Here is a 25705-nt window from a genome sequence, read left to right on the forward strand (position 1 = left end):
CCCAGTGCACCAGCCTCAAGCATCCAGTATCGTGCATCGAACCTGGACTGGCGACTTGTTTCATATATGATATTATACATGTTTCAATGCCATGCTCCCAAATCATCCCACCCTCTCCCTCTCCCACAGAGTCTAATGAGGTGGATGAAACTGATTTTTGTTTTGAGGGAAGTGGGATGATATGAAATTGGAGAGTCATGTGAAAAATTATGTCTACCATGTTTTATAAGGAATTTGATGAGGAGGGGCAAAGAGCCAGGATAGTTATTAGGCCAATTTTTCCCCCTCTAAATTCAACTACAGTTGATTTACAATAGTATACTAATTACAGGTATAGAATCTAGTGATCTGATATTTTATAGGTTATACTCCATTTAAAGTTATTACAGGGATGTCCCTGGTTGTCCAGTGGCTAAGACTCCATGCTCCCAATGCAGTGGGCCCAGATTCGATCCCTGGTCAGGGAACTAGATTCTGCATGCCACAACTAAGACCTGGTGTAGCCAAATAAAAAGTAATTAAAAATAAATTTAAAAAATAAAATTATTGTAAAATATTAACTATATTCCCTGTACTATATATGACATCCTTGTATCTTATTTATTTTATACCTAGTAGTTTTTAATTGTTGTGGAACAGAAGGGAAACAATTTCAGAGGAAATCCTGTGAGAATAAAGTAGTAAAATAGTGTCTTTATACCCAATGCACAAGGTCTATATATTGCTTCATAAAAGTGGATGGTGGACATGTACCCATCACCTGTTTTTGAGGATTGAATGAGGTAAAGACAAAGTATTGAGACTTTCATCATTACTTGTAGGTGTATGTTTCTCTTCCACTAAAATGAAAACCCCCTGCAGATATGAAACATGTCTTTTTTGTCTTTGTAAAGAGACATAGAGCCATGTATATATGAACACAAAGATTTATTGGATTAAAAACTTTTTAAAAAGTACCAGAGCTTAATAGTTAAATGATTGGAACCTTTGGAATAGTCACTCTGGGAGTAATAGTATCATTTTTCAAAGTATTTTTGATTCCTTTGTCTGGGAGATGTTTCTATAGGAGAGAAATCAGTTGGGCCCATGTAAGATAAGACTGAAGAATTGAACGTGGAGGAGAGTCATAGTTGAAATACATTAGGAAGCCAACTAAGCAAGTTCAGTTATATATTAACTATAGTAATTACTCTAATATTCTAGATATAATAGATTCATCCCCAGGCAAATAGTGAGACACATAATAATATGTAAATGGTTGAGATTTATATAAATAAGCAAAATGATTTCACCTCTGGTACTCTTCTTCCCCTCCGGTACTCTTCTGAAGGATTAAATAAATTCAGTGACTTGGGGGTCTGCCACCCTTGAATTTGGTCATATTTGGGTGGTTAGAGCTATATCAGTTTAATTTTGGTGAAGCCTACAACTCCTGTTAACAGGGTGTTTGGTAAAATCCATAATACATCATCTGTAAAAGAAATACTGAACTTTATAAGTATTGCTTTTATGCTGTTGCCAGTTTTGAAGTATCCTTTATACTTTTCTACTTGTGAGGTAAATATTTTCTTTCACTTTTCTAATTAGCAAAACAAATTACATATTTTCTCCTGTTATATGGTTTGCCTTTATACTTTCTTGAGAGTTTCATTTGATCCACAAAAGTAGAAATGTTTTAAATTTGATATATTACAGTTCTAAGTATGTGTAACCAACTTAGTTTGTACTGTAAAAGGTAAGATATTTATGTAGCTATCCAGAGTACAGAGGCAAGAAATTGGAGCATGTGTGAAAAAGAGTACAGTTAGAGTTATTTAGTTTTAAGGAATATAAGCCAACTTAAGCTACTTAAATGCAGGAGAGTTTATTGTAGGCGTGTAATAGGAATCTTGTACATATTCTGAAGATAGAAAATAAAATATAGCTGGGCTATAGAGTACCTGGAATAGTGGTTTTTCTGTTTTCCACTGAATGCTTGGCTTTTCTCATCTCTTTTCTGCCTCTTGGTTGTTCAGTGCATGGTTTTTACCTGCAGAAGCTGTTTCAACTGTACCTGATTTATCAGTTCAAGCATTTATTGTCATTTGACTCAATCTCTATGTCTTTTATTTAAAAATCCTGGAAATCTGATTGTCTCAGCCTGCGTATGAATTCATCCATGTTTTATCAGCAGTCCAACTTAATCAGTGCTGACTGAGGGGCAAGACCATGAAACACAAATATAGCCATTTTGGGCTACTGCTTCAGGCAGAGTTGGGACAAAGATACTGTCAAAGAAGTGGGTGTAGGTTGCAGGTATTCTAAAGTCACATATATTTCTCCTAGTTGTAAAAAGGGTAGTAGGAAATAATATTGGAAAAATAATTTGAGTCCAAATTGTAAAGAGTCTTTAATGCTCGGTTAAAAAAAAATTATAACTTTTCCATAGATATTAGAGAGGGTTGAGGATTTGGGGCAATAAATGAAATTCTCTATTCTTTTCTGCTTGTACTTTTAAGTTTATTCTAGGCACAATGAATTAATATGTTATTCTCTCCCTTTAATTTCTGTTTGTCTGAATCCTCCCTTGTTAATTCAGTAAACATATTTGAGTACAGACTGTGTAGCAGGAAAAGAAGGAGCTAGAATAAAGCCTTTCTGGTAAAGCCAGTGATGATCACATTGCAAACATAAATTGAAATGCTTATGACGTTGATAGTACCAGGGAGCGTGAGATGAGGGAAGCAATATTATTCCTCTAGCACTGAATCTGGCTTTTAAGTCCATCTTTGTGCTCATTTCAGTGCTTTACAGGGATTGGGAGGGGTAACTACAAAGAGGTAACATGATTGAATTTTGGGGGGATGATACAAATGTTTATCACCTCTACTGAGGTAGTAGTTACACAAATCTATGTGTGTGTGTGCTCAGTCGCTACTGAGCAGTTTCGACTGACTCTTTGTGACCTCGTGAACTGTAACCCACCAGGCTCCTCTGTCCATGGGATTTCCCAGACAACCCACTCATTGCTATTTTCTTCAGGGGATCTTCCCCAGCCAGGAATCAAACCTGCATCTCCTGCACTGGCAGGTGGATTCTTTACCACTAAGCCATGTGGTGAACGAATCTTTACATGTGGTAAAACCTGTAGAACTGTATGCCAAAAGAAAGGCAGTCAATTTTTATTCTCTTTCAAAAGTGAAAGTTTCAAAAAGCAAAAGTTTCAAAAATGAAAATTCCCTGAGTGTTTAAATACCTTATGTGCAGGTTATTGTGGAAATAGCACAAGTCTACTTAATGCATTTAGAGTTTAAAAGTAGCATTCAGATTATTAAATAAGATAGAAAGTAAAATCAGGAGGGAGTGATTTATAGAAGAAATGGCTCATGGGGAGAAAGTTTCATTGAAATAATAGCTCCCCAGACTGCACTCCTCCATTAGACTACTTGTTATAGACTGAATGTGTCCCCTCTAAAATTCGTATGTTGAAACCTAATCCCCATTGTGATACTGTTTGCTGGTGGGGCCTTTGGCACGTGGTTAGATCATGGGTGTGGAGCCCTCATGAATGGGATTAGTGCCCTTATGAAAGAGGCCTGGAGAGCTCTCTTGTGCCTTCTGCCTTGTGAGGACACAATGAAAAGACTACAGTCTATGAACCAGGAAGCCGACTCTCATCAGACACTGAATCTGCCAGTGCCTTGATCTTAAATTTCCCCAGCCTCCATAACTGGAGGGAAGAAGCATCTTTTGTTTATAAACCACCAGGTCTTTGTTTTTGTTGTTGTTGTTGTAGCAACCACGAATGGGTAAGACAGCTAATTTGAGGATAGCAGTTATTTTTTTCTCTGCAGCCTTCAATTAGCAGACTGATGTGTGTGTGCAAGCACAGCACTAGGGTACAATGGTCAACATGGAACTCACAGTCTAATGAGGTGGCAGCATCCATAAAGCTCACATTCTAATGCAGAAAGTGACAACTAATTAAATTTTCAAAATCATTTTGGCTATTCTGCTTCCTTTCCACGTCAATTTTAGAATCAGTTTATCTATATTTACAGATAATCTTTGTTAATTAATGTGGGGAGAATTAACATCTTTAGTATGTTGAGTTTTCCATTCCTGGAACACAGTATATTTCTTTGTTTATAATTTTGGTCTCATGAACTTCTTTTATCAGAGTTTTGTAGCTTTCAGCATACACATTCTGCTTATGTTTTCTTCAGTTCAGTCACTCAGTCGTGTCCAACCCTTTGTGACCCCATGGTACTGCAGCATGCCATGCTTTCCTGTCCATCACCAACTCCCGGAGCTTACTCAAACTCATGTCCAACAAGTCACTGATGCCGTCCAACCATCTCTTCCTCTGTTGTTTCCTTTTCCTCCTGCCTTCAATCTTTCCCAGCATCAGGGTCTTTTCTAATGAGTCAGTTCTTCATATCAGGTGGCCAAAGTATTGGAGCTTCAGCATCAGTCCTTCCAATGAATATACAGGACTGATTTCCTTTAGGATTGACCAGTTTGATCTTCTTGCAGTCCAAGGGACTCTCAAGAGTCTTCTCCAGCACCACAATTCAAAAGCATCACTTCTTCAGTGCTCAGCTTTCTTTAAGGTTAAACTCTCACATCCACACATGACTACGGGAAAAGCCATAGCTTTGACTAGATGGACCTTTGTTGGTAAAGTAATGTCTCTGCTTTTTAATATGCTGTCTAGGTTGGTCATAACTTTTCTTCCAAGGAGCAAGCGTCTTTTAATTTCATGGCTGCAGTCACCATCTGCAGTGATTTTGGAGCCCCCCAAAATAAAGTCTCTCACTGTTTCCATTTTTCCCCATCTATTTGCCATGAAGTGATGGGACCAGATGCCATGATCTTAGTATTTTCAGTGTTGAGTTTTAAACCAGCTTTGTCACTCTCCTCTTTCACTTTCATCAAGAGGCTCTTCAGTTCCTCTTCACTTTCTGCTGTAAGAGTGGAGTCATCTGCAAATCTGAGGTTATTGATATGTTTCCCGGCAGTCTTAATTCCAGCTTGTGCTTCATCCAACCTGGCATTTTGCATGATGTATTCTGCATATCAGTTAAATAAGCAGGGTGACAATATACAGCCTTGACATACTCCTTTCTCAATTTGGAACCAGTCCGTTGTTCCATGTCCAGTTCCAACTGCTGCTTCTTGACCTGGATACAGATTTCTCAAGAGACAGGTCAGGTGGTCTGGTATTCCTATCTCTTTAAGAATTTTCAACAGTTTTTTTGTGATCACACGGTCAAAGGCTTTCGTGTAGTCAATAAAGCAGAAGTAGATGTTTTTCTGGAACTATCTTGCTTTTTTGATGATCTAACCGATGTTGACAATTTGATCTCTGGTTCCTCTGCCTTTTCTAAATCCAGCTTGAACATCTGGAAGTCCTCGGTTCACGTACTGTTGAAGCCTGGCTTGGAGAATTTTGAACATTACTTTGCTAGCGTGTGAGATGTGTGCAATTGTGTAGTAGTTTGAATATGCTTTGGCATTACCTTTCTTTGGGATTGTAATGAAAACTGACGTTTTCTAGCCCTGTGGCCACTGCTAAGTTTCCCAAATTTGCTGGCATATTGAGTGAAGCACTTCAACAACATCATCTTTTAGGACTTGAAATAGCTCAGCTGGAATTCCATCACCTCCACTATGTTTTCTTAGATTTATGTCAAATATTTAATATTTTTGAGCTATGATCAGTTCAGTTCAGTCGCTCAGTCATGTCTGACTCTTTACAACCTCATGGACTTGAACTATTATAGATTATATATTTTTAACATTTCAGTTCCTAAATATTCACTGCTATACTATATAGAAATATGATTAATTTTTGTTTGCTTTCTATCCTATAATCCCGTTAAACTTATTAGCTCTAGAAGCTTTTCTGGGACACTTATTTTTCTTGCCTTAGTGTCCTGGCGAGGATTTTACATTTTTTTTGAGGGGAGTCACGGGAGTAGATAACCTTACCTTGTTACCAATCTCCAAAACATTTGGTCTTTTACATTGAAGGATGATGTTGTTTTTCAGTTGCTGTGTCATGTCTGACTCTGCAGCCCATGGACTGCAGCATGATAGGCTTCCCTGTCCTTCACTTTCTCCCTGAGTTTGCTCAAATTCATCTGTCTGCAACACAGGACATGCTGGAGTTGTGAGTTCAACCCCTGAGTTGGCAAGATTCCTTGAAGGAGGGCATGGCAACCCACTCTAGTATTCTTCCCTGGAGAATCTCATGGACAGAGGAGCCTGGCAAGCTGCAGTGCATAGGGTGCAAAGAGTCGGGCATGACTGAAGAGACTGAACACAGGCACAGCATGTGCCCACTGAGTTGGTGATGCTGCCCATCTCATCCTCTGCCATCCTCTTTTCCTTTTGCCTTCAGTCTTTCCTAGCATCAGGGTCTTTTCCAACGAGTTGGCTCTTGCCATCCAGTGCCCAAAGTATTGGATGTTCTGTCAGTGTCAATCCTTCCAATGAGTATTGAGGGTTGATTTCCATTAGGATTGATGGTTTCATCTCCTTGCAGTCCAAGGAATTCTCAAAAGTCTTCTCTAGCACCACAGTTGGAAAGCATCAATTCTTGGGCACTCAGCCTTTTTTATTGTCCAACTCTCACATCTGTACATGACTATGTAAAAATCATTGCTTTGACTATACAGACCTTTGTCAACAAAGTGATATCTTTGCTTTTTAATATATTGTATAGGTTTGTCATAGTTTTCCTTATAAGAAGCAATCGTCTTTTAATCTCATGGCTGCAGTCACCATCTGCAGTGATTGTGGAGCCCAAGAAAATAAAATCTATCACTGATTCGACTTTTTCCCCATCTATTTGCCATGAAGTGATGGGACCAGATGCCATGATGTTAGTTTTTTAATGCTGAGTTTCAGGCCAGCTCTCCACTCTCCTGCTTCACCCTCAAGAGGCTCTTTAGTTCCTCTTCACTTTCTGTCATTAGAGTGGTATCATCTGCATGTATGAGGTTGTTGATATTTTTCCTGGCAGTCTTGATTCCAGCTGGTGATTCATCCAGCCTGGCATTTTGCATGATGTACTCTGCGTAGAAGTTAAATAAGCAGGGTGATAATATACAGCCTTTTCATACACCCTTCCCAATTTCAAACCTGTCAGTTGTTCTGTGTCTGGTTCTAACTGTTGCTTCTTGACCCACATACAGGTTTCTCAGGAGACACGTAGGGTGATTTGTTATTTCCATCTCTTCAAAAATTTTCCAGTTTGTTGTGATCCACAGTCAAGGTTTTCTTGTAGTCAGTGAAGCAGAAGTAGATGTTTTTCTGGAATTCCCTTGCTTTCTGTGATCCAGTGAATGTTGGCAATTTGATCTCTGGTTCCTCTGCCTTTTCTAAATCCAGCTTGTACATCGGAAAGTTCTCAGTTCAGATACTGCTAAAGCCTAGCTTGAAGGATTTTGAGAATAACTTTACTAGCATGTGAAATGAGTGCAATTCTGTGGTGGTTTGAACATTCTTTGGCATTGCCCTTCTTTGGAACTGGAATGAAAACTGACCTTTTCCAATTTGTGGCCACTGCTGAATTTTCCAAATTTGCTGACATATTGAGTGAAACACTTTTAACAGCATCATCTTTTAGGATTCTAAATAGTTCACCTGGAATTGCATCAGCTCCACTAGCTTTGTTCGTAGCAGTGCTTCCAAAGTTCTTGACTTCACACTCTAGGATGTCTGGCTCTAGGTGAGTGACCACACCATTCTGGTTACCCCGATCATTAAGACCTTTTTCGTGTAGTTCTTCTGTGTATTTTTGCCACTTCTCCTTGATCTCTTCTGCCTCTGTTAGGTCCTTACTGTTTCTGTCCTTTATTGTGCCTGTTCTTGCATGAAATGTTCCCGTGCTATCTCCAATTTTCTTGAATAGATCCCTAGTCTTTCCCATTCTGTTGTTTTCCTCTACATCTTTGCATTATTCATTGAAGAAGGCCTTCTTATCTCTCCTGGCTATTCTCTGGAACTCTGCATTTAGTTGGGTATATCTTTCCCTTTCACCCTTGTCTTTCACTTCTCTTCTTTCCTCAGCTATTTGTAAAGCCTCCTCAGACCAGGAGGAGGTAAACCAGGAGGTTTACCATCTTGTATTTCCTTTTTTTTTTTTGACATAGTTTTGGTCACTGCCTCCTGTACAGTGTTGGGAACCTCCACCCACAGTTCTTCACACACTGTCCACCAGATCTCATCCCTTAAATCTATTTATTACCTCCACTGTATAATCATAAGGAATTTGATTTAGGTCATACCCAAATCACCTAGTGGTTTTCCCTACTTTTTTCATTTTAAGCCTGAATTTTGCTATAAGGAGCTGATGATCTGAGCCACAGTCAGCTCCAGGTCTTGTTTTTGCTGACTATATAGAGCTTCTCCATCTTTGGCTGCAAAGAATATAATCAATCTGATTTCGGTATTGACCATTTGGTGATGCCCACCCACCTGTAGAGTCATCTCTTGTGTTGTTGGGAAAGGATGTTTCCTTGGACCAATGTGTTTTCTTGACAAAACTCTGTTAGCCTGTGCCCTGCTTTATTTTGTACTCCAAGGCCAAACTTGTCTGTTACTCTAGGAATCTCTTGACTTCCTACTTTTGCATTTCAGTCCCTGTGATGAAAAGTACCCACTCCAGTACTCTTGCCTGGAAAATCCCATGGACGGAGGAGCCTGGTAGGCTGCAGTCCATGGGGTCGCTAGGAGTCGGACATGACTGAGCGACTTCACTTTCACTTTTCACATTCATGCATTGGAGAAGGAAATAGCAACCCACTCCAGTGTTCTTGCCTGGAGAATCCCAGGGACAGGGGAGCCTGGTGGGCTGCCGTCTCTGGGATCGCACAGAGTCGGACACGACTGAAGCGACTCAGCAGCAGCAGTGATGAAAAGTATGTCTTTTTTTGGTGTTAGTTCTAGAAAGTCTTGTAGGTCTTCATAGAACTGGTCAATTTCAGTTTCTTTGGCATCAGAAATTAGGACATAGACTTGGATTATTGTGATGTTGAATGGTTTACCTTGGAAATGAACTGAGATCATTTTGTCATTTCTGAGATTGTACCCAAGTACTGCATTTTGGACTGTTTCGTTAACTATGAGGGCTACACCATTTCTTCTAAGGGATTCTTGCCACAGCAGTAGATATAATGGTCATCTGAATTAAATTTGCCCATTCCTATTCATTATAATTCACTGATTCCCAAGATGTAGATGTTTACTCTTGCTATCTCTGGATTGACCATGTCTTATTTATCTTGATTCATGGACCTAACATTCCAGGTTCCTATGCAGTATAGTTCTTTACATCATCGAACTTTACTTTCACCACCAGACACATCCACAGCTGAGCGTTGTTTGGCTCAGCAGCTTCATTCTTTCCGGAGCTGTTAGTAATTGCCCTATGCTCTTCCCCAGTATCATATTGGACACCTTCCAACCTGGGGGCTCATCTTCTGGTGTCATATATTTTTGCCTTTTCATACGGCTCATAGGGTTCTTAGAGCAAGAATACTGGAGTGGTTTGCCATATTCTTCTCCAATGGACCACGTTTTGTCAGAACTCTCCTCTGTGACCTGTCCATTTTGGGTAGCCCTGCATGATATGGCTTACAGCTTCACTGAGTTATAAAGCCCCTTCTCCAAGACAAGCCTGTGATCCATGATGAGGAGTGTGATGTTAGCTGTAGGTTATTTTTACAGATGCTCTTAACCGTGCTAGGTAACTTCCATTTTATTCATAGTTTTCTGTTTATTTTTTAAAATCAAGACTAGATTCAGGATATTTTCAAATGCATAAATTGATATGGATCATGTTTTTTCTTCTTTAGATTGTTGCTGCTGCTGCTAAGTCACCTCAGTTGTGTCCGACCCTGTGTGACCCCATAGACAGCAGCCCACCAGGCTGCCCCATCCCTGGGATTCTCCAGGCAAGAACACTGGAGTGGGTTGCCATTTCCTTCTCCTGCATGAAAGTGAAAAGTGAAAGTAAAGTCGCTCAGTCGTGTCCGACTCTTAGCGACCCCATGGACTGCAGCCTACCAGGCTCCTCCGTCCATGGGATTTTCCAGGCAAGAGTACTGGAGTGGGGTGCCATTGATTGTTAAGATGGTCAATTACATTGACTGACTATTGACTACTGAATGAGTGTTGCATTCTTGGAATACATCCCACTTGGTCTTATTGTCTTTTTACCTGTTGTCACTTTTGATATATATTTTTTAAATATAACAGTTTTATTGAGATATAATTCACATGCCATACAACTCATCCATTCAAAGTGTACTCAGCTCAGTGATATTTACTCAGTTCACAGTTGTGCTATAATCACCATACTGTGTACTGATCATGAAGATTAAATATTAGTACATGAAAAGATATTTTACTTTTATGGTAAACAACATTAGCATAGTTTTATTTATGTAAGAGACATTAATGGATAAGTATTCACATGTGGTTAGTTTTATTCAGTCTTTATCTTGCCTTTCTCTCCCAACTTTCTCTTTTTTTCCTTTGGCTAAGCTGCGTGACTTGTGGGATCTTATTCTTCCAGCAGGGATTGAATCTGGGGCCCTGACAGTGAGAGTGCTGAATCCTAACCACTGGACCACCAGGGAAGTCCCCCCAAATTTCTCTTAGAGGTTAAAAGATATCTTACCTCCTGATGACTGAAATGTTTTTGCTCATGTTTTACTGATGTTGTTCCTTTTTACTGCTCATGTTCTTCTCCTAAAAGTTCTTTCCTGTATCCTTCCTCTTTTCTTCTAGTGGTTTCTATCTTTTCTCTGAATGTCTTAGGTACTACACTGGGCTTAACACAACAATTTCTCTTCATGAAACTTTGATACATGATGTAATTAGTATGTAGCACAAAAGCAAGGATATTTTTATAATTATTTTTCCCTTCCTTAGTTGTATTCAATTGTGTTTTCTCCCTGCAAAGTGAAAGTTGGTCAGCCGTGTTTGACTCTTTGCGACCCCATGGGCTATACAGTCCATGGAATTCTCCAGGCCAGAATACTGGAGTGGGTAGCCTTTCCCATCTCCAGGGGATCTTCCCAACCCAGGGATCGAACCCAGGTCTCCGCATTGCAGGTGGATTCTTTACCAGCTGAGTCAGAAGGGAAGCCCAAGATTACTAGAGTGGGTAGCCTATCCCTTTTCCAGGGAATCTTCCCAACCAAGGAATCTAAGTGGGTTCTCCTGCATTGCAGGAGGATTGTTTACCAACTGAGCTCTCAGGAAAGTAAAAGAATAAAAAGATCTGTCACTAAGATATTGCCTGAAACTTATTTGCTAAAAGAAATAACACATACCATAAGATGACTTGCTGACATGAAAACAGGAGAAAGAAGAAAATAATGTATGTGTTTTATTGTTTAAATGAATATCAGGAAGCATTTTGGCAATGTGTAGGATGAAAGGGAACAAGCATAGTTGAAAGCTGTTATGTTGTGATTGTTCCATGGAGGATGTGAACAAGATGAGTGTGATTAGAAAAAAGAGGAATTGTGTGAGAGACCTGGCTCCAACATTTACTATTTATGTGACCTTGGGAAGTGGCTCATGAACCTTTCTTGGGGGTGGTCGGGTGACACATTGAATACTTGGAACATTTGATGAAAGCTATAGATAGCTGCCCAAGAAGAATGTTTATGAATACATCATTTACTTTAAATTGTACATAGAGCTTGAGGAGGCTCATGGACCTCCTCTAGTTTGTTCATGTAGGTGCACTGATTCTTGATCAAGAAACTTTAACCTGGTTTCTGGCTGAGGTCCCTAACTACTGTAAAAAAAGAATTACAACCTTTACTTTCAGCATTGAAATTCTGTTTTTTTACAAAGAATAAATGATACTTAATTCTGTACTTTTCTGATAGTCCTGATCTGTGGTAGTATTTAGATTAGTTAAACAGTGTGTATTAAGTAAAATTCTCTATTATTTTTTGATTTTTAGGATTTGTAATAATGACAAAGACAAGATCCAGAAACGGGCTGTAAAAGAAAATTCTTGGAATTCAAAAAAGCCTAAGTTATTTTGCAAAAAAAAAAAAAAAAAAAACAACAAACTTTTTTTTGCATCTAGTCAGCTGAAAGTGTTTTTCAAGTGAAAAATGATTGAGGTTTGGAAAGAATGTAAGTAATCTTCATGCCAGATCTTTAATCCAAAATACTCAAGGGTAGCCAAAGAACTGTGTTTTAAAGAGACAGTACTTATACTTCTTTGAATTAATTATGTAGTCAAACTGTAGCATTCCATGTTCACTAGATAATGTTTTCTTTTTGGCCTTCTATTATACTTTAGGGAAACTTAAGTACAAAGTCCAGGAAGTTGCTGTGTGTTCAGAAGTCCAACTTCTGCTGAGACAGAATTTGAAGATCAAGTCATGATTTCCAGTTTTTTAAGCTGATTTTTCTCTCTTGATTAAAGTTGAATTTTTTCCTGTTTTGAAAAGTATTCTAGCCCCCTTTTAATGTACAACTACATTTAAATGATGATTAGAATTTATTTAATGAATCTAAAAAGTTTTAAAAAGTCATATGTATGTAAATATTAGGCAAAAACAGTGTTGTTTTACTAGAGCTGATGATATTGTTGGTGGTAAGAAGGTTCAGGATTATGTAGTCACAGTTTTCCTGTAACTGTCAGATTCCATAGTCTGAGAAAATATGGAATTTATATGGTTTTTGCTCAGATATATAAGTGGGTTTGCCAATTCTTAAAGACCCAAGTACTGGAGATTCTACTTTAGAAATCATGAGCAGAGAACTTACATGGTGTGAACAAGTTGTGGCCCTTTTTGGTTATTGCTTATTATTTGACCCTAATTGCTATATATATCCTTTAATAAGGAGTAGTAGGCAAGTGATCTCTTTTATATCATCTTTAACTCTTTTAGTGTGGTGAAAGAAGTGAAGAAATCTTAGAAAAATGAAACACATATGTGAAGCAGGTATTAACAGGTATTAACAAGTAAGAGCCATTCATCGACCTTTATTATAAAAACCACTTAAAGGAAAAACTTGGCCTTTTTAAATTTTCTTCCTCTTCTTATCCCCACATCTGTTATTTTGTTGTTGTTGGTGGTGTGTCTCTTTTCTTTTTCTTTATATTTTCAGCAATATAGAAACACTGATCTGGTATTTCTTGAGTTGGTGCTGTTTCTTAACTGTTGCTACAGATTTTCTCAGTTTCTTTTTGTTATGAAGAGTGGACGTAAGTGGTGCAGAGAATAGAAGATGGTGTGTTTGTATCTCTGGTGTGTAGGTTGTTGTGTATGTGAACATAGTGTTGATTGGAGTGGAGAGTGATTTTAATGGAAAGATGAATTACTACTGCCACTCCTTGAATGAAAAGCAAACACAAAAAAGCCCAAACTAGAAAACATCGTTTTAATGTTTCCAGTGTATCTGAAGCAATAAGATACCCAACCTGTAGACCTGACAGTTGGAGTTGGGGGAGAACAGCTCTTTATCAGCCCATATGGGTTTGTTACTAGAAGAGAGAAAGACATGGACACAAATAGGACCTCGAAACATCAGCTTTAATACTCATAAAATCTGGGTTGAAAGATACGCCTTTGTACCTCCTAACTCTAAATGTATCCAGCTAGCCAAAGACAGAGACGCTCTATACAGTCAGCAAAAACAAGACCAGGAGCTGACTGTGGCTCAGATCATGAACTCCTTATTGCCAAATTCAGACTTAAATTGAAGAAAGTAGGGAAAACTACTAGACCATTCAGGTATGACCTAAATCAAATCCCTTATGATTATACAGTGGAAGTGAGAAATAGATTTAAGGGACTAGATCTGATAGAGTGCCTGATGAACTATGGACAGAGGTTCCTGACATTCTACAGGAGACAGGGATCAAGACCATCCCCAAGAAAAAGAAATGCAAAAAAGCAAAATGGCTGTCTGAGGAGGCATTACAAATAGCTGTGAAAGAAGGGAAGCGAAAAGCAAAGGAGCAAAGGAAAGATATAAGCATCTGAATGCAGAGTTCCAAAGAATAGCATGGAGAGATAAGAAAGCCTTCCTCAGAGATCAATGCAAAGAAATAGAGGAAAACAACAGAATGGGAAAGACTAGAGATCTCTTCAAGAAAATTAGAGATACCAAGGGAATATTTCATGCAAAGATGGGCTCGATAAAGGACAGAAATGGTATGGACCTAACAGAAGCAGAAGATAGTAAGAAGAGGTGGCAAGAATACACAGAAGAACTGTAGAAAAAGGATCTTCACGACCCAGATAATCACGATGGTGTGATCACTGACCTAGAGCCAGACATCCTGGAATGTGAAGTCAAGTGGGCCTTAGAAAGCATCACTACGAACAAAGCTAGTGGAGGTGATGGCATTCCAGTTGAGCTATTTCAAATCCTGAAAGATGATGCTGTGAAAGTGCTGCACTCAATATGCCAGCAAATTTGGAAAACTCAGCTGTGGTCACAGGACTGGAAAAGGTCCGTTTTCATTCCAATCCCAAAGAAAGGCAATGCCAAAGAATGCTCAAACTACCGCACAATTGCACTCATCTCACACGCTAGTAAAGTAATGCTCAAAATTCTCCAAGCCAGGCTTCAGCAATACATGAACTGTGAACTTCCAGATGTTCGAGCTGGTTTTAGAAAAGGCAGAGGAACCAGAGATCAAATTGCCAACATCTGCTGGATCATCAAAAAAGCAAGAGAGTTCCAGAAAAAAAACACATTTCTGCTTTATTGACTATGCCAAAGCCTTTGTGTGGATCACAATAAACTGTAGAAAATTCTGAAAGAGATGGGAATACCAGACTACCTGACCTGCCTCTTGATAAACCTATATGCAGGTCAGGGAGCAACAGTTAGAACTGGGCATGGAACAACAGATTGGTTCCAAATAGGAAAAGGAGTACATCAAGGCTATATATTGTCACCCGGCTTATTTAACGTATATGCAGAGTACATCATGAGAAACGCTGGGCAGGAAGAAGCACAAGCTGGAATCAGGATTGCCAGGAGAAATATCAATAACCTCAGATATGCAGATGATACCTTTCTACCCTTATGGCAGAAAGTGAAGAGGAAATACAAAGCCTCTTGATGAAAGTGAAAGTGGAGAGTGAAAAAATTGGCTTAAAGCTCAACATTCAGAAAACGAAGATCATGGCATCTGGTCCCATCACCTCATGGGAAATAGATGGGGAAACAGTGGAAACAGTGTCAGACTTTATTTTGGGGGGCTCCAAAATCACTGCATTGGTGACGCAGCCATGAAATTAAAAGACGCTTACTCCTTGGAAGGAAAGTTATGACCAACCTAGAGAGCATATTGAAAAGCAGAGACATTACTTTATCAACAAAGGTCCATCTAGTCAAGGCTATGGTTTTTCCTGTGGTCATGTATGGATGTGAGAGTTGGACTGTGAAGAAAGCTGAGCGCCAAAGAATTGATGCTTTTGAACTGTGGTGTTGGAGAAGACTCCTGAGAGTCCCTTGGACTGCAAGGAGATCCAACCAGTCCATTCTGGAGGAGATCAGCCCTGGGATTTCTTTGGAAGGAATGATGCTAAAGCTGAAACTGCAGTACTTTGGCCACCTCATGTGAAGAGTTGACTCCTTGGAAAAGACTCTGATGCTGGGAGGAATTGGGGGGCAGGAGGAGAAGGGGATGACAGAGGATGAGATGGCTGGATGGCATCACTGACTCGATGGAGGTGAGTCTGAGTGAACTCCGGGAGTTGGTGATGGACAGGGAGGCCTGGTGTGCTGAGATTCATGGGGTTGCAAAGAGTTGGACACGACTGAACGACTGAACTGACTGTTGGAGAAGACTCTTGAGAGTCCCTTGGACTGCAAGGAGATCCAACCAGTCCATTCTGAAGGAGATCAGTCCTGGGTGTTCATTGTAGGGACTGACACTAAAGCTGAAACTCCAATACTTTTGCCACCTCATGCGAAGTGTTGACTCATTGGAAAAGACCCTGATTCTGGGAGGGATTGGGGACAGGAGGAGAAGGTGACAACAGAGGATGAGATGGCTGGATGGCATCACCAACTCGATGGACATGAGTTTGGGTGAACTCCGGGAGTTGGTGATGGACTGGGAGGCCTGGCGTGCTGGGATTCATGGGGTCTCAAAGAGTCGCACACGACTGAACAAGTGAGCTGAAGTGAGTCAGTTCAGTGACTGAAAGGCTAGCACACCTGGCCTTTCCTGTAGAGATGGGGTAGACGGGTGCAGAGAAAACAGCCTGCATATTAGAAAAATAGAGCAAACAGTATCTTCTCTGCCATTTGGTAACAATGTCTGTCAGCAAAATTTTATCTCCTCAGTTGGAGATGTATAAGGGAGAAAAGAGATGCTAGGAATGTCCCTCTGCTCTGCCACTCTCCTGAAACAGGAAGCAGTCAAAATGAATGACTTCTATCCTCCAACACTGATGTGTAAATCTCATTCATACAGTCAGGCTTTACCTCCAATTCAGCGTGAAAGAATTGTCCCCTTTTAAGTGTGGGTTCTTGAACACATTTAGCAGTTTTGTTCTGCTAAGAAACCTTTACTGTTGCTTTAAAGTTAAGAACTTTGAATGTCTTGGGAGGTGGGGGAAAGGCGAGAGGAAGAGACAGACAAAGACAGTTTGTCTTTAGTTTGCAAAGCTGGTGAGGAGGAACTTTTGCCCACATGTTTATTTGCATTGAGACCTCCACTTTCTCAGTCTCCTCATGGTGGATTGGGGCAGGTGGGTGGCAAAGGAATGCACATGAGAAGAACAACAGAATATGGGACGTTTTTAGTCTATTTTTGTAACTTTTCATTGTATTGTCCCCTTAAGATTTGATAAACTGGTATTTTTCTTCCTAGGCTAGCAAGTAGAAGCCCATTTAGTCTATAATGTCATTTTAATATCATTCTATATATTTGTAACAATATTTTAAAATTATTTTTCATTGAAGATGTATGCCATTTAGCTACGTTATAGTTTTTTCATGGCAAGGGATAACCTGAAAACCCAATCCAAAAGTTATTAGTGGCATAAGAAATTATTGTGAAACATTATCTGATGTCCTTTCTTTGCAGTTGGATACCTGTGGGTTCATATTTATTTTATGACAATCTCTTAGAGTAGCCAGATTTTACTGGATATGTAAATATAAGATACTTGGCTTTGGTTTGTTTTTATGATTTAATGAGAATTTAAACTTCATTCTGGTCTTATTATAATATTGTACTATAATACATATTATAAGCAGACTTTTTATTGTCAGAGTTATCTATTTGTTGTTTGCTTTTTTTTCCCTTTGTAAACCTGCCAGTCATAGCAAGATTCTTCAGAAATTGCATCCATTGAAAGACCAACTGTTGTTTGGTTTAAAAAATTATTATTCCTTGACTTTAATTTTGGAAGTTCAAAATATTCTTGTAAATTAATTTTGCACATAAACATATATATATATACACACACATACATAACATTTTTTAATGATTCAGAATAATTTCTAACAATATTTATTCAAAACTGTATATATTTGACATTTTGTCTGTGATTTGTAAAGGGTTCTGTTCTGTAACTTACAGAGATCTAATGAACAGTGTCAATATATATAGCCTCTAGGTTTTCACATGAGAATGTATTTGGTTGTAATTACAGTATCTAATTGTAGCTAAAGGTTATAGAGACAAGCACTCCCAAACACTCCTTGTAAAACTCTGCACATGAGTTTTCTGATCTGTCATTATCACTGTCCTCTGGTATAATCACATCTTACATTTGTGGTCTTCTCATTCTTTTGCTCTGTTTGCATTCTCAGCCAGGTGACATTCTTTGAAGCTGTGCTTCACTGAGTTTGAAAAAATAATGCTTATGTTCTTTTACTTTACGGTGCTTTAATTAATTATATATGTAACCCTGCAATTCTAGACAATGAAAAGCTATTTTTTTTCACTTTACAGGCACTGCCTTGTTCGTGCATTGTTGTGAGGAGAAAAGCAATTTATAGATTTTTAGATCTGAAACTGTTAAAGTTGTAATTAAAGATTTTGTTCTTGTCAGTGATTGGAGTTGGTGGTATCAATAGCTGTGAAAAACAAACAAAACTGCTTGTTCATTGTAGATTCCACCCTCCCCGCACCTGCAAGAGCTAATGGTTAGTGTGAAGGCTTCTGACTAAATAACTACCTCAGTATGATGAAGACAAATTTATATATGAATGTAAATTGACTCTAAGAGGAATGCTTACAATCCGAAATGTTTATCAACTTTGGCCCAAAGAAGTATGTCTAAGCTTGTGACAAAAGTGGATTCCTAAAACTATAGGCAAAGGCTAACTTTATAGCTCCTTAGTGATACTTAAGAATATGAAATCTTTTAATTGGTTTAGTTAGTGCTCTCTAGTTACAAGGGAGTTCCAGTTGGTACATTAGTTTTATATAGCTTAATAAAAACTAATGTGTTTTTTTTTGACCCATACAAAAGAAATACATATGTAACAGATATATGAATTATGATGCCTGGTATACATTGGTAAACCCTTTGTCCAATCTCAGAAACAGAACATTACCAACACTACTATTGAAAATATACTACCTTGTGAGTATCTTTTTATCCTGGTCACCCATAAGAGGTAGCAACTATCCTGAATTTCCTTGATGTTTTACAAAATTATTTTTGCCCCAATTTTTTATTATTTTTATCGTTTTTGAGCTTTATAAAAATGATACACTGTGTGAACTCTGCATCTTGCCCCACCCCTTGCCTTTCTTTTTAAACTCAACGTTATTTTTAAGATTCATCCATGTTGATAAATGTATCTTTGGCTCATTCTCACGGTGGAATAATATTGCATTTACTAATTAGCATAAGTTAAGTTTTCTATTCTTCTATCAGTGGATCTTTGAATTGGTAAAAGATTTTTGCTCTCTTGAACATGTTGCCTTGGATGTTCTTTATGTGTCTTCTAGTGATATGTCCATAACATTCTCTGGAGTGTGTCTAGTGATATGTCCATAACATTCTCTGGAGTGTGTAGCTAGAAGTATAATGCTCAACAGTAGTATAGTGTATGCAACTGGAACAAATGATTACACCAACATAAAGTCCTCACAGTGTTCCTTTCCCTCTACATTTGATATTGTCATATTTCTTAGTTTTTGCCAGTCCAAGATAAAATATTATTCTAGTTTTAGATTCCAGAAAATCAAGCAAAAATTTAATAATATGTATACATGGGAAAGACCTAGGAAAACTGAGTAACTCTGGGCCTCTTCACTTTTTTAGAAGAATTTGAGAAAGATTGGTATTCTTCCTTAAATATTTGTTAGATTTTTTACCAGTGAAGCCATCTGTTCTTCAGCTCTTCTTTGTTAGGTTTTTGACTATTGAGTCAATTACCTCAACAGATTTTCTGTTTCTTGAGTCAGTTTTGGTAGTGTGTGTATTTCTAGGAATTTTTCCATTTCATGTATTTGATTTGTTTGTGAACAGTTGTTCATAGTATTCATATATACCCCTTATTGGTAGTAATATCCCCCTTTCATTTCTGCTTTTCGTAATTTTATTCTTCTCCTTTTTTCTTAGTCTAGCTAGGAAATTGTCAACTTTGTTGATCTTTCCACAGAACTTGCTTAAAATTTTTTTCTATTGTTTTTCAATTCTCTTTTTCATTTTATCCACTCTAATCCTTATTATTTTCTTCCTTCTGCTAGCTTTGGGTTTTAGTTTGCTCTTCTTTTTCTAGTTTTTTTTTTTTTTTTTCAGGTGTGCAGTTATATTATTGATATGAGGAATGGTTCTTTTTAAATATAGGTGTTTACAGCTATAATCTTTCCTCTTAGCATTGCCTTTGTTGTATACCATAAGTTTTGATATGCTCTATTTCTGTTTCAGTTCATCTTAGGTGTTTTCTAATTTATAATTTCTTGACTAATTTATTCACTTATTGGTTATTTAAGGCTGTGTTGTTTAGTTTCCATGTATTTGTGAATTTTCCAGTTTTTTTCCTGTTATTTTATATATATATATATATATATATATATATATATATTTCTTTGACACACTTATTTATTTATTTATTTGGTGGGCATTGGGTCTCAGCTGCGGCACATAGGATCTCCATTGTGCCATGTGAGATCTTTCATTGGGGCGCACAGACTCTCTAGTTGTGGCACAGTGGCTCCAGAGCACGAGGGCTCAGTTGTGTGGTGCTCAGGCTCAGTTGCTCCATGGCATGTGGGATCTTAGTTTCCCAACCAGGGATTGAACCTGTGTCCCTTGCATTGCAAGATGGATTCTTAACCACTGTACCACTAGAGAAGTTCCTCTTCCTGTTACTGATTTATAATTTCATTTTATTCTGGTTGGAAAAGATACTTTGTGTGTTTCTAATCTTTTAAAACTTATTAAAGCATTAATGCATTAACATATTGTTCATTCTGGAAAATATTCCATGTATCCTTAAGAATGTATATCTTACTGTTGTTGAGTGGGATGCTCTGCATATGCCTATTAGGACTAACTTACTTAATGTTTAAGTCTTCGATTTCCTTTTTGACCTGTCTGATTGTTTTTTTATTAAAACTATGGTACTGAAGTCTCCAGTTATTGTAGAACTGCCTATTCCTTCAGTATTGTCAATTTTTCTTCATGTATTTTTCTTCCGTTGTTAGGTGTGTGTATGTTTATAATTGGGCTTCCCTGGTGACTCAGTGGTAAAAGAATCCACCTGCTAATGCAAGAGAGGTTTGATCCCAGTGTTGGGAAGATCCCCTGGAGAAGGAAATGGCAACCCACTCAATATTCTTGCCTGGGAAATCTCATGGACAGAGGAGCCTGGTGCGTTACAGTCTGTGGGGTCACCAAAGGGTTAGGCACAACTTAGCTACTTAACAACAACAGAAGTGTTTATAGTAGTTATATCTTCTTGTTGGATTAAACTTTGCCCCAACACATAATGTTCTCTTTTGCTTCTTGTAACCTTTTTGACTTAACATCTATTTTATGTGACAATAATATAATCACTGGCATTCTCTTTTGGTTACTATTTGCTTTCAATATAATTTTCCATCTTTTTACTTTTAACCTCTTTGTATCTTTTTATTTAAAGTGAGTATTTTATAGACAACATGTGCCTGCTGCTAAGTCACTTCAGTTGTGTCTGACTTTTTGTGACCGAATGAACTGTAGCCTACCAGGCTTCTCTGTCCATGAGATACTCCAGATAAGAATACTGGAGTGGGTCGCCGTGCCCTCCTTCTGCGGATCTTCCCAACCCAGGGATCAAACCCTGTCTCTTCTGTCTCCTGCATTGGCAGGCGGGTTCTTCACCACTGTGCCACCCAGGCAGACAACATACATAGTATTTTTAATCCAGTCTCAGTCACTCTCCTTTTAATAGAAGTTTAATCAACTTATATTTAAATTCATTGTTGATGAGTAAGGATTTCTGTCATTTAGCTGTTTATTTTCTGTATGTCTTATATATATTTTTTGTTCCTCAGTTCCTCCTTACTACTTTTTATATTTAGTTGAATTTTTAGTGTACCATTTTGATTCTCTTATGTATATTTTAAAGTTATTTTCTAGTGGTAACTTTGGGGATTACAATTGACATCATAAATTTAAAGCAACTTGGTTTGAATTATACCAAATTAATTTCACTGGCATATAAACCAGTTTCATTAGTGTACTAATACTGTGCTAACTAACTATATACATTTCTGTACCTCCTCATTTATATTGTTATTGTCAGAGATTACATGTTTATATATGTTGTATGCCCAATAACATAAATTTGTAAATATTATTTTATGCATTTACCTTTTAAATCACATAGGAAAAATGTGGAGTTATAAACAGAAAAGTACAATAATACTGGCTTTGACATTTACCTGTGTAAATAATTTTACCAGTGTTTTCTCATGGTTTTAAGCTACTTTTCACTTCATTATGAAGAATTCTTGACATTTCTTGTAGATCATATCTGTTAGGAATGAGCACGCTTAACTTGTTTATCTAGAAATATCTCCATTTTTCCTGTATTGTTGAAGGATAGATTTTTGCTGCATGTAGAATTCTCAGTTGTAGTTTGTTTTTTTCCCCTAGAACTTTAGATTATGTCAGCCTGACACTTTATGGCCTACAGGATGGCATATGAGAAATCAGGTGTTAATCTTATGAAGATAGATTGTTTGTGATAGTTGCTTCTCTCTTGATGTTTGCAAAATTCTCTGTCTTTTGACAGTTTGACTATAATGTATCTTTGTGTATATCTCCTTGAATTTATTTTGCTTGGAGTTTGTTGAGCTTCTTGGATGTGTAGGTTTGTGTCCTCCATCATATTTGAAAAATTTTTAGCCATTCTTCAAAATTGTTTCTGCCGCCTCCCTTTTTTTTTTCCCTCTTCTGATTCTGGAACTTTTATAGTATATATCCTAGTATACACCATAAGGTTGTACAAATTTCTCAGGCTCTGCTCATTTTTATTCATTCTTTTTTCTTTGTGCTCTTGAGACTAAATAAGTTCAACTGTCTTATCGTCGTGTTACATGCTGATATTTTCTTCTGCTTGCTGTAATCTGATGTTGAACTATTTTAGTGAATTTTAAATTTTATTCTACTTTTCAGTTCCAGAATTTGTTTGGTTCCTATATATAATTGTCTCTAATGATATTCTCACTTTGTTCCCTGCTTGATTTCCTTTACTTCTTTGTTCATAGTTTTGGTTAGCTCATTGGGTATATTTATGACAGTTAATGTAACATGTTTGACTAGTAATCTCATTGTCTCAGCTTCCTTAGGAATAGTTTTTGCCAAATTCTTTCTCCTGTGACTGGTCTATACTTTGCTGTGTCTTTATATGTATTATAATTCTTTTCTTTTTGAGACCTGGACATTCTGAGCATTATTATGTTGAAACTGTGTAAATCTGTTTTCTCAGTTCTCAGTGACTGCAGGTTTTTGTTCATTGAAGGCTAGAGCCATCTGTTTGTGTTATTTCCAAACTGTTTTTGCAAAGTGTGTAATCCTTTTTGTGTGTGGTCACAAGTTTCTGTTCTGTTATTTCCTGCAGTTAGCTGGTGGCCTGACTAAGATTTCCTTAAATATCTGGGTCAAAAAATGTACCCTTTTTTAATGTTCTGATAGATACCACCAATGGAAGCTGCTGCTGCTGCCTGTTTTAGAAACTATTCCTCCTGGAGCCAGCAGGCTGCTATCTCCACTGCTGCAGGAGGGAAGGGCTGAGGAACAGTTGGTGGTAGTTGGTTCACCCATGCTCTTCACTTAGGGAAGATCAGCAGCCTCTCCTTTCATGCACTACCTTGGTGGTTATAAATTTCTGATAAGGTTCTGTAGTTCTAAAATGATTGATTCCAATTGCTCTTTCTGGCTCAGATTTTACTTTGGTGGAGGGACTGATTTCTAGATGCTTCTATTTCTTCATTTTGCATCAGTGATGTCTTTTGAAGTGCAAGTGTTTCAATTTAAGCTTGGTTCATCAGTTTTTCTTCTATAGATCATGCTTTTGATGTCTCATGCAAGAATTCATTGTATAAACCTTGGTGTCAAAGGTCCTTCCCCTGTGTTTAACATGGTTGGATGGGAAACCCTGGTTGGAAGGTGTGTAGGCAGGCCACATGGAGGCTTGTGGGGGAAGCATAGCTTGATGAGAACTTTCTGGGGAGTACAAGTGAGCTGTGTGGGGCTTACAGAGAAAATTAGTGCATCAGTGCTGACAGGAAGCCTTTGGGGTGCCAGTTTACATGTTAAGAGGACTACAGGAAAGCCATCTGCCAGTTGAGTTGCTGAGGCTGCAAGTTTGCTGAGGGACTTGGGCACATGACTGAGCAGAATTCTACTGGCTATCCTCACACCAAATCACTGACCCACTCTACTTCAGCTGGAAACCACAGGAGACTAGAGCCCCTTTCTCCTGCTGTGTCCCTTCAGTGCTCTCTACTTAGAAAGTGTAACAGCTTCATGTTTATTTTAAAAGGAGAAATCCTCAAAGGAATTCTATGTTGTCACAGAACGTATACTGCAGGCTTCATAGTGGAGCTATGAGGCAATAAATTGATGAACAGCACACAAGGTATAAAATAGTATTTAAGTTAATAGGCCATCCTTTGAGGCATGAAACTTTATTGTAAATATACCAGTCCTTCATGTAATCATTATTGAAAACGTAGATATTTCTGTTTCATGTTTTATGAAATAGAAAACTGAGTAACTATATATGGTCTCAGATGAAACTTCTAGAGTATCCTAAGTAGGAATTAGTCTAAATTGTCATCAAAAGTTATCAATTCACTCCCACTGCACACTCAGGAAAATGAGAGTATTTCTTTATTATTGATTAACCCATATTTTGTAGGAGTCCGTTGATATCTTTCTAAACTTGAAGAATAGCCTTAACATTATGCATTAAAAATTTATCCCATTCTTATCACAATAATGTACTTTTAAGAACAGATGTATGTATGTATTTTGAGTATAGATAAACCAAGTTATTTGAGATTTCAAATACTTTGTGACTGTATGTAAAAATTTAAAATTTTCTTAGTGAATATTTATATCACAGCTTATATAAAGTGTTTATATTCAGTTGGATTCATTGTACCTTTCTGATTAGTGTGGTACCCTGGCATGCCATATTGATGTATACGTATTTTGAATATCATTCCTGTTTACATGTACAGTATATACTTAATTTGGTTGGTAAGGGCATGGTGATTATAAGTAAAATCCTTGTTCCTTATGCAGATTTTTGTTTAGACTGTCAATGAGAAATAACTTTCTTACTAGGTTACATGTTGGCCCTTTTACATTAAGCTTTTCTTGTGCATACTTGCCTAGGAAAAACAATTTGCATGTACATATATTATAGGAATAGGCTCAATAGATACTCTTTTATTTCAAACACTAACAAATTGTTACAGAGAATAAAGCGGTATTTTCCCACAAAAATTGTATGGCTTAATCCTTTACCTATTTTATACAAGTTCTCTTTAACTTTTTTGTTCTCAGATTTTTGGCTTTTACTGTCAAGTATAATACATGTATAGTCAATTCTAGTACACTTTGTAGCTAGTTCAAGGCAAATGTTTACATTTTATTTACATCTGCCATTTTTCAAGTAGTTCCCTGGTTACCAGAAGCACAATTCATGTAACTTTTCTGTGTTTCAGAAACCTTTTCCCAAAAAGGACAAAAGAACTCAAATCAGTTGTACATAGTGCTCCTGGCTGGAAATTATTTGGTAAAGTCCCTCCCAGAGAGAATCTTCAGAAAACTTCCAAAATCATTCAGCAGGTAAGTACTAATATAGCCATGTGGTTTGTCTTGCTTTCCAAAGATTCTCTTCTAGATAATCAACCATATTCTACTTTCATTGATTTTTTTTTAACATACAAAATTTTGTGACTATAGATATTTGTAGTAACCTTAAGTTTTTTTTTAAAGCATGATGTATATTTTCAATTATATTTTATGGTTGTGAAAATTATTTATAGTAGCAGAACATTGATTTTCTTTCCTAGTTATTCCTTGAATAGTGTCTTCTTTTTTCTTTCCTTTTTAAAATTTTCTCAGTAAACCATTCTCACCACATACTGTGACTTCTAATTGAACATGGTAGCATTTGCAATGGCACAGATTTTATGTATGATGGGTAGTTGTGAACTGATGAAGCAGTATAAAGTGAAAAC

General features: G+C 37.6%; 1 protein-coding gene across 7 annotated transcripts in view; it reads left to right on the forward strand.

The window, feature by feature from the left end:
* The window catches only part of TBC1D12 (TBC1 domain family member 12), a 121803-nt gene that overhangs the window by 43759 nt on the left and 52339 nt on the right, over positions 1 to 25705 (forward strand). For 6 of the 7 annotated variants that reach the window (XM_025274145.3, XM_025274144.2, XM_025274143.3 and 3 more), the window contains exon 2: positions 25187 to 25310. The exons of the other annotated variant lie outside the window; for it this stretch is intronic. In XM_025274145.3, the coding sequence (XP_025129930.1) occupies positions 25187 to 25310 (124 nt within the window). The remainder of the gene's footprint in view (positions 1 to 25186; positions 25311 to 25705) is intronic. 7 annotated transcript variants of the gene reach the window in all.

This window comes from Bubalus bubalis, chromosome 23 (genome assembly GCF_019923935.1).
Source record: "Bubalus bubalis isolate 160015118507 breed Murrah chromosome 23, NDDB_SH_1, whole genome shotgun sequence".
Taxonomy (NCBI): domain Eukaryota; kingdom Metazoa; phylum Chordata; class Mammalia; order Artiodactyla; family Bovidae; genus Bubalus; species Bubalus bubalis.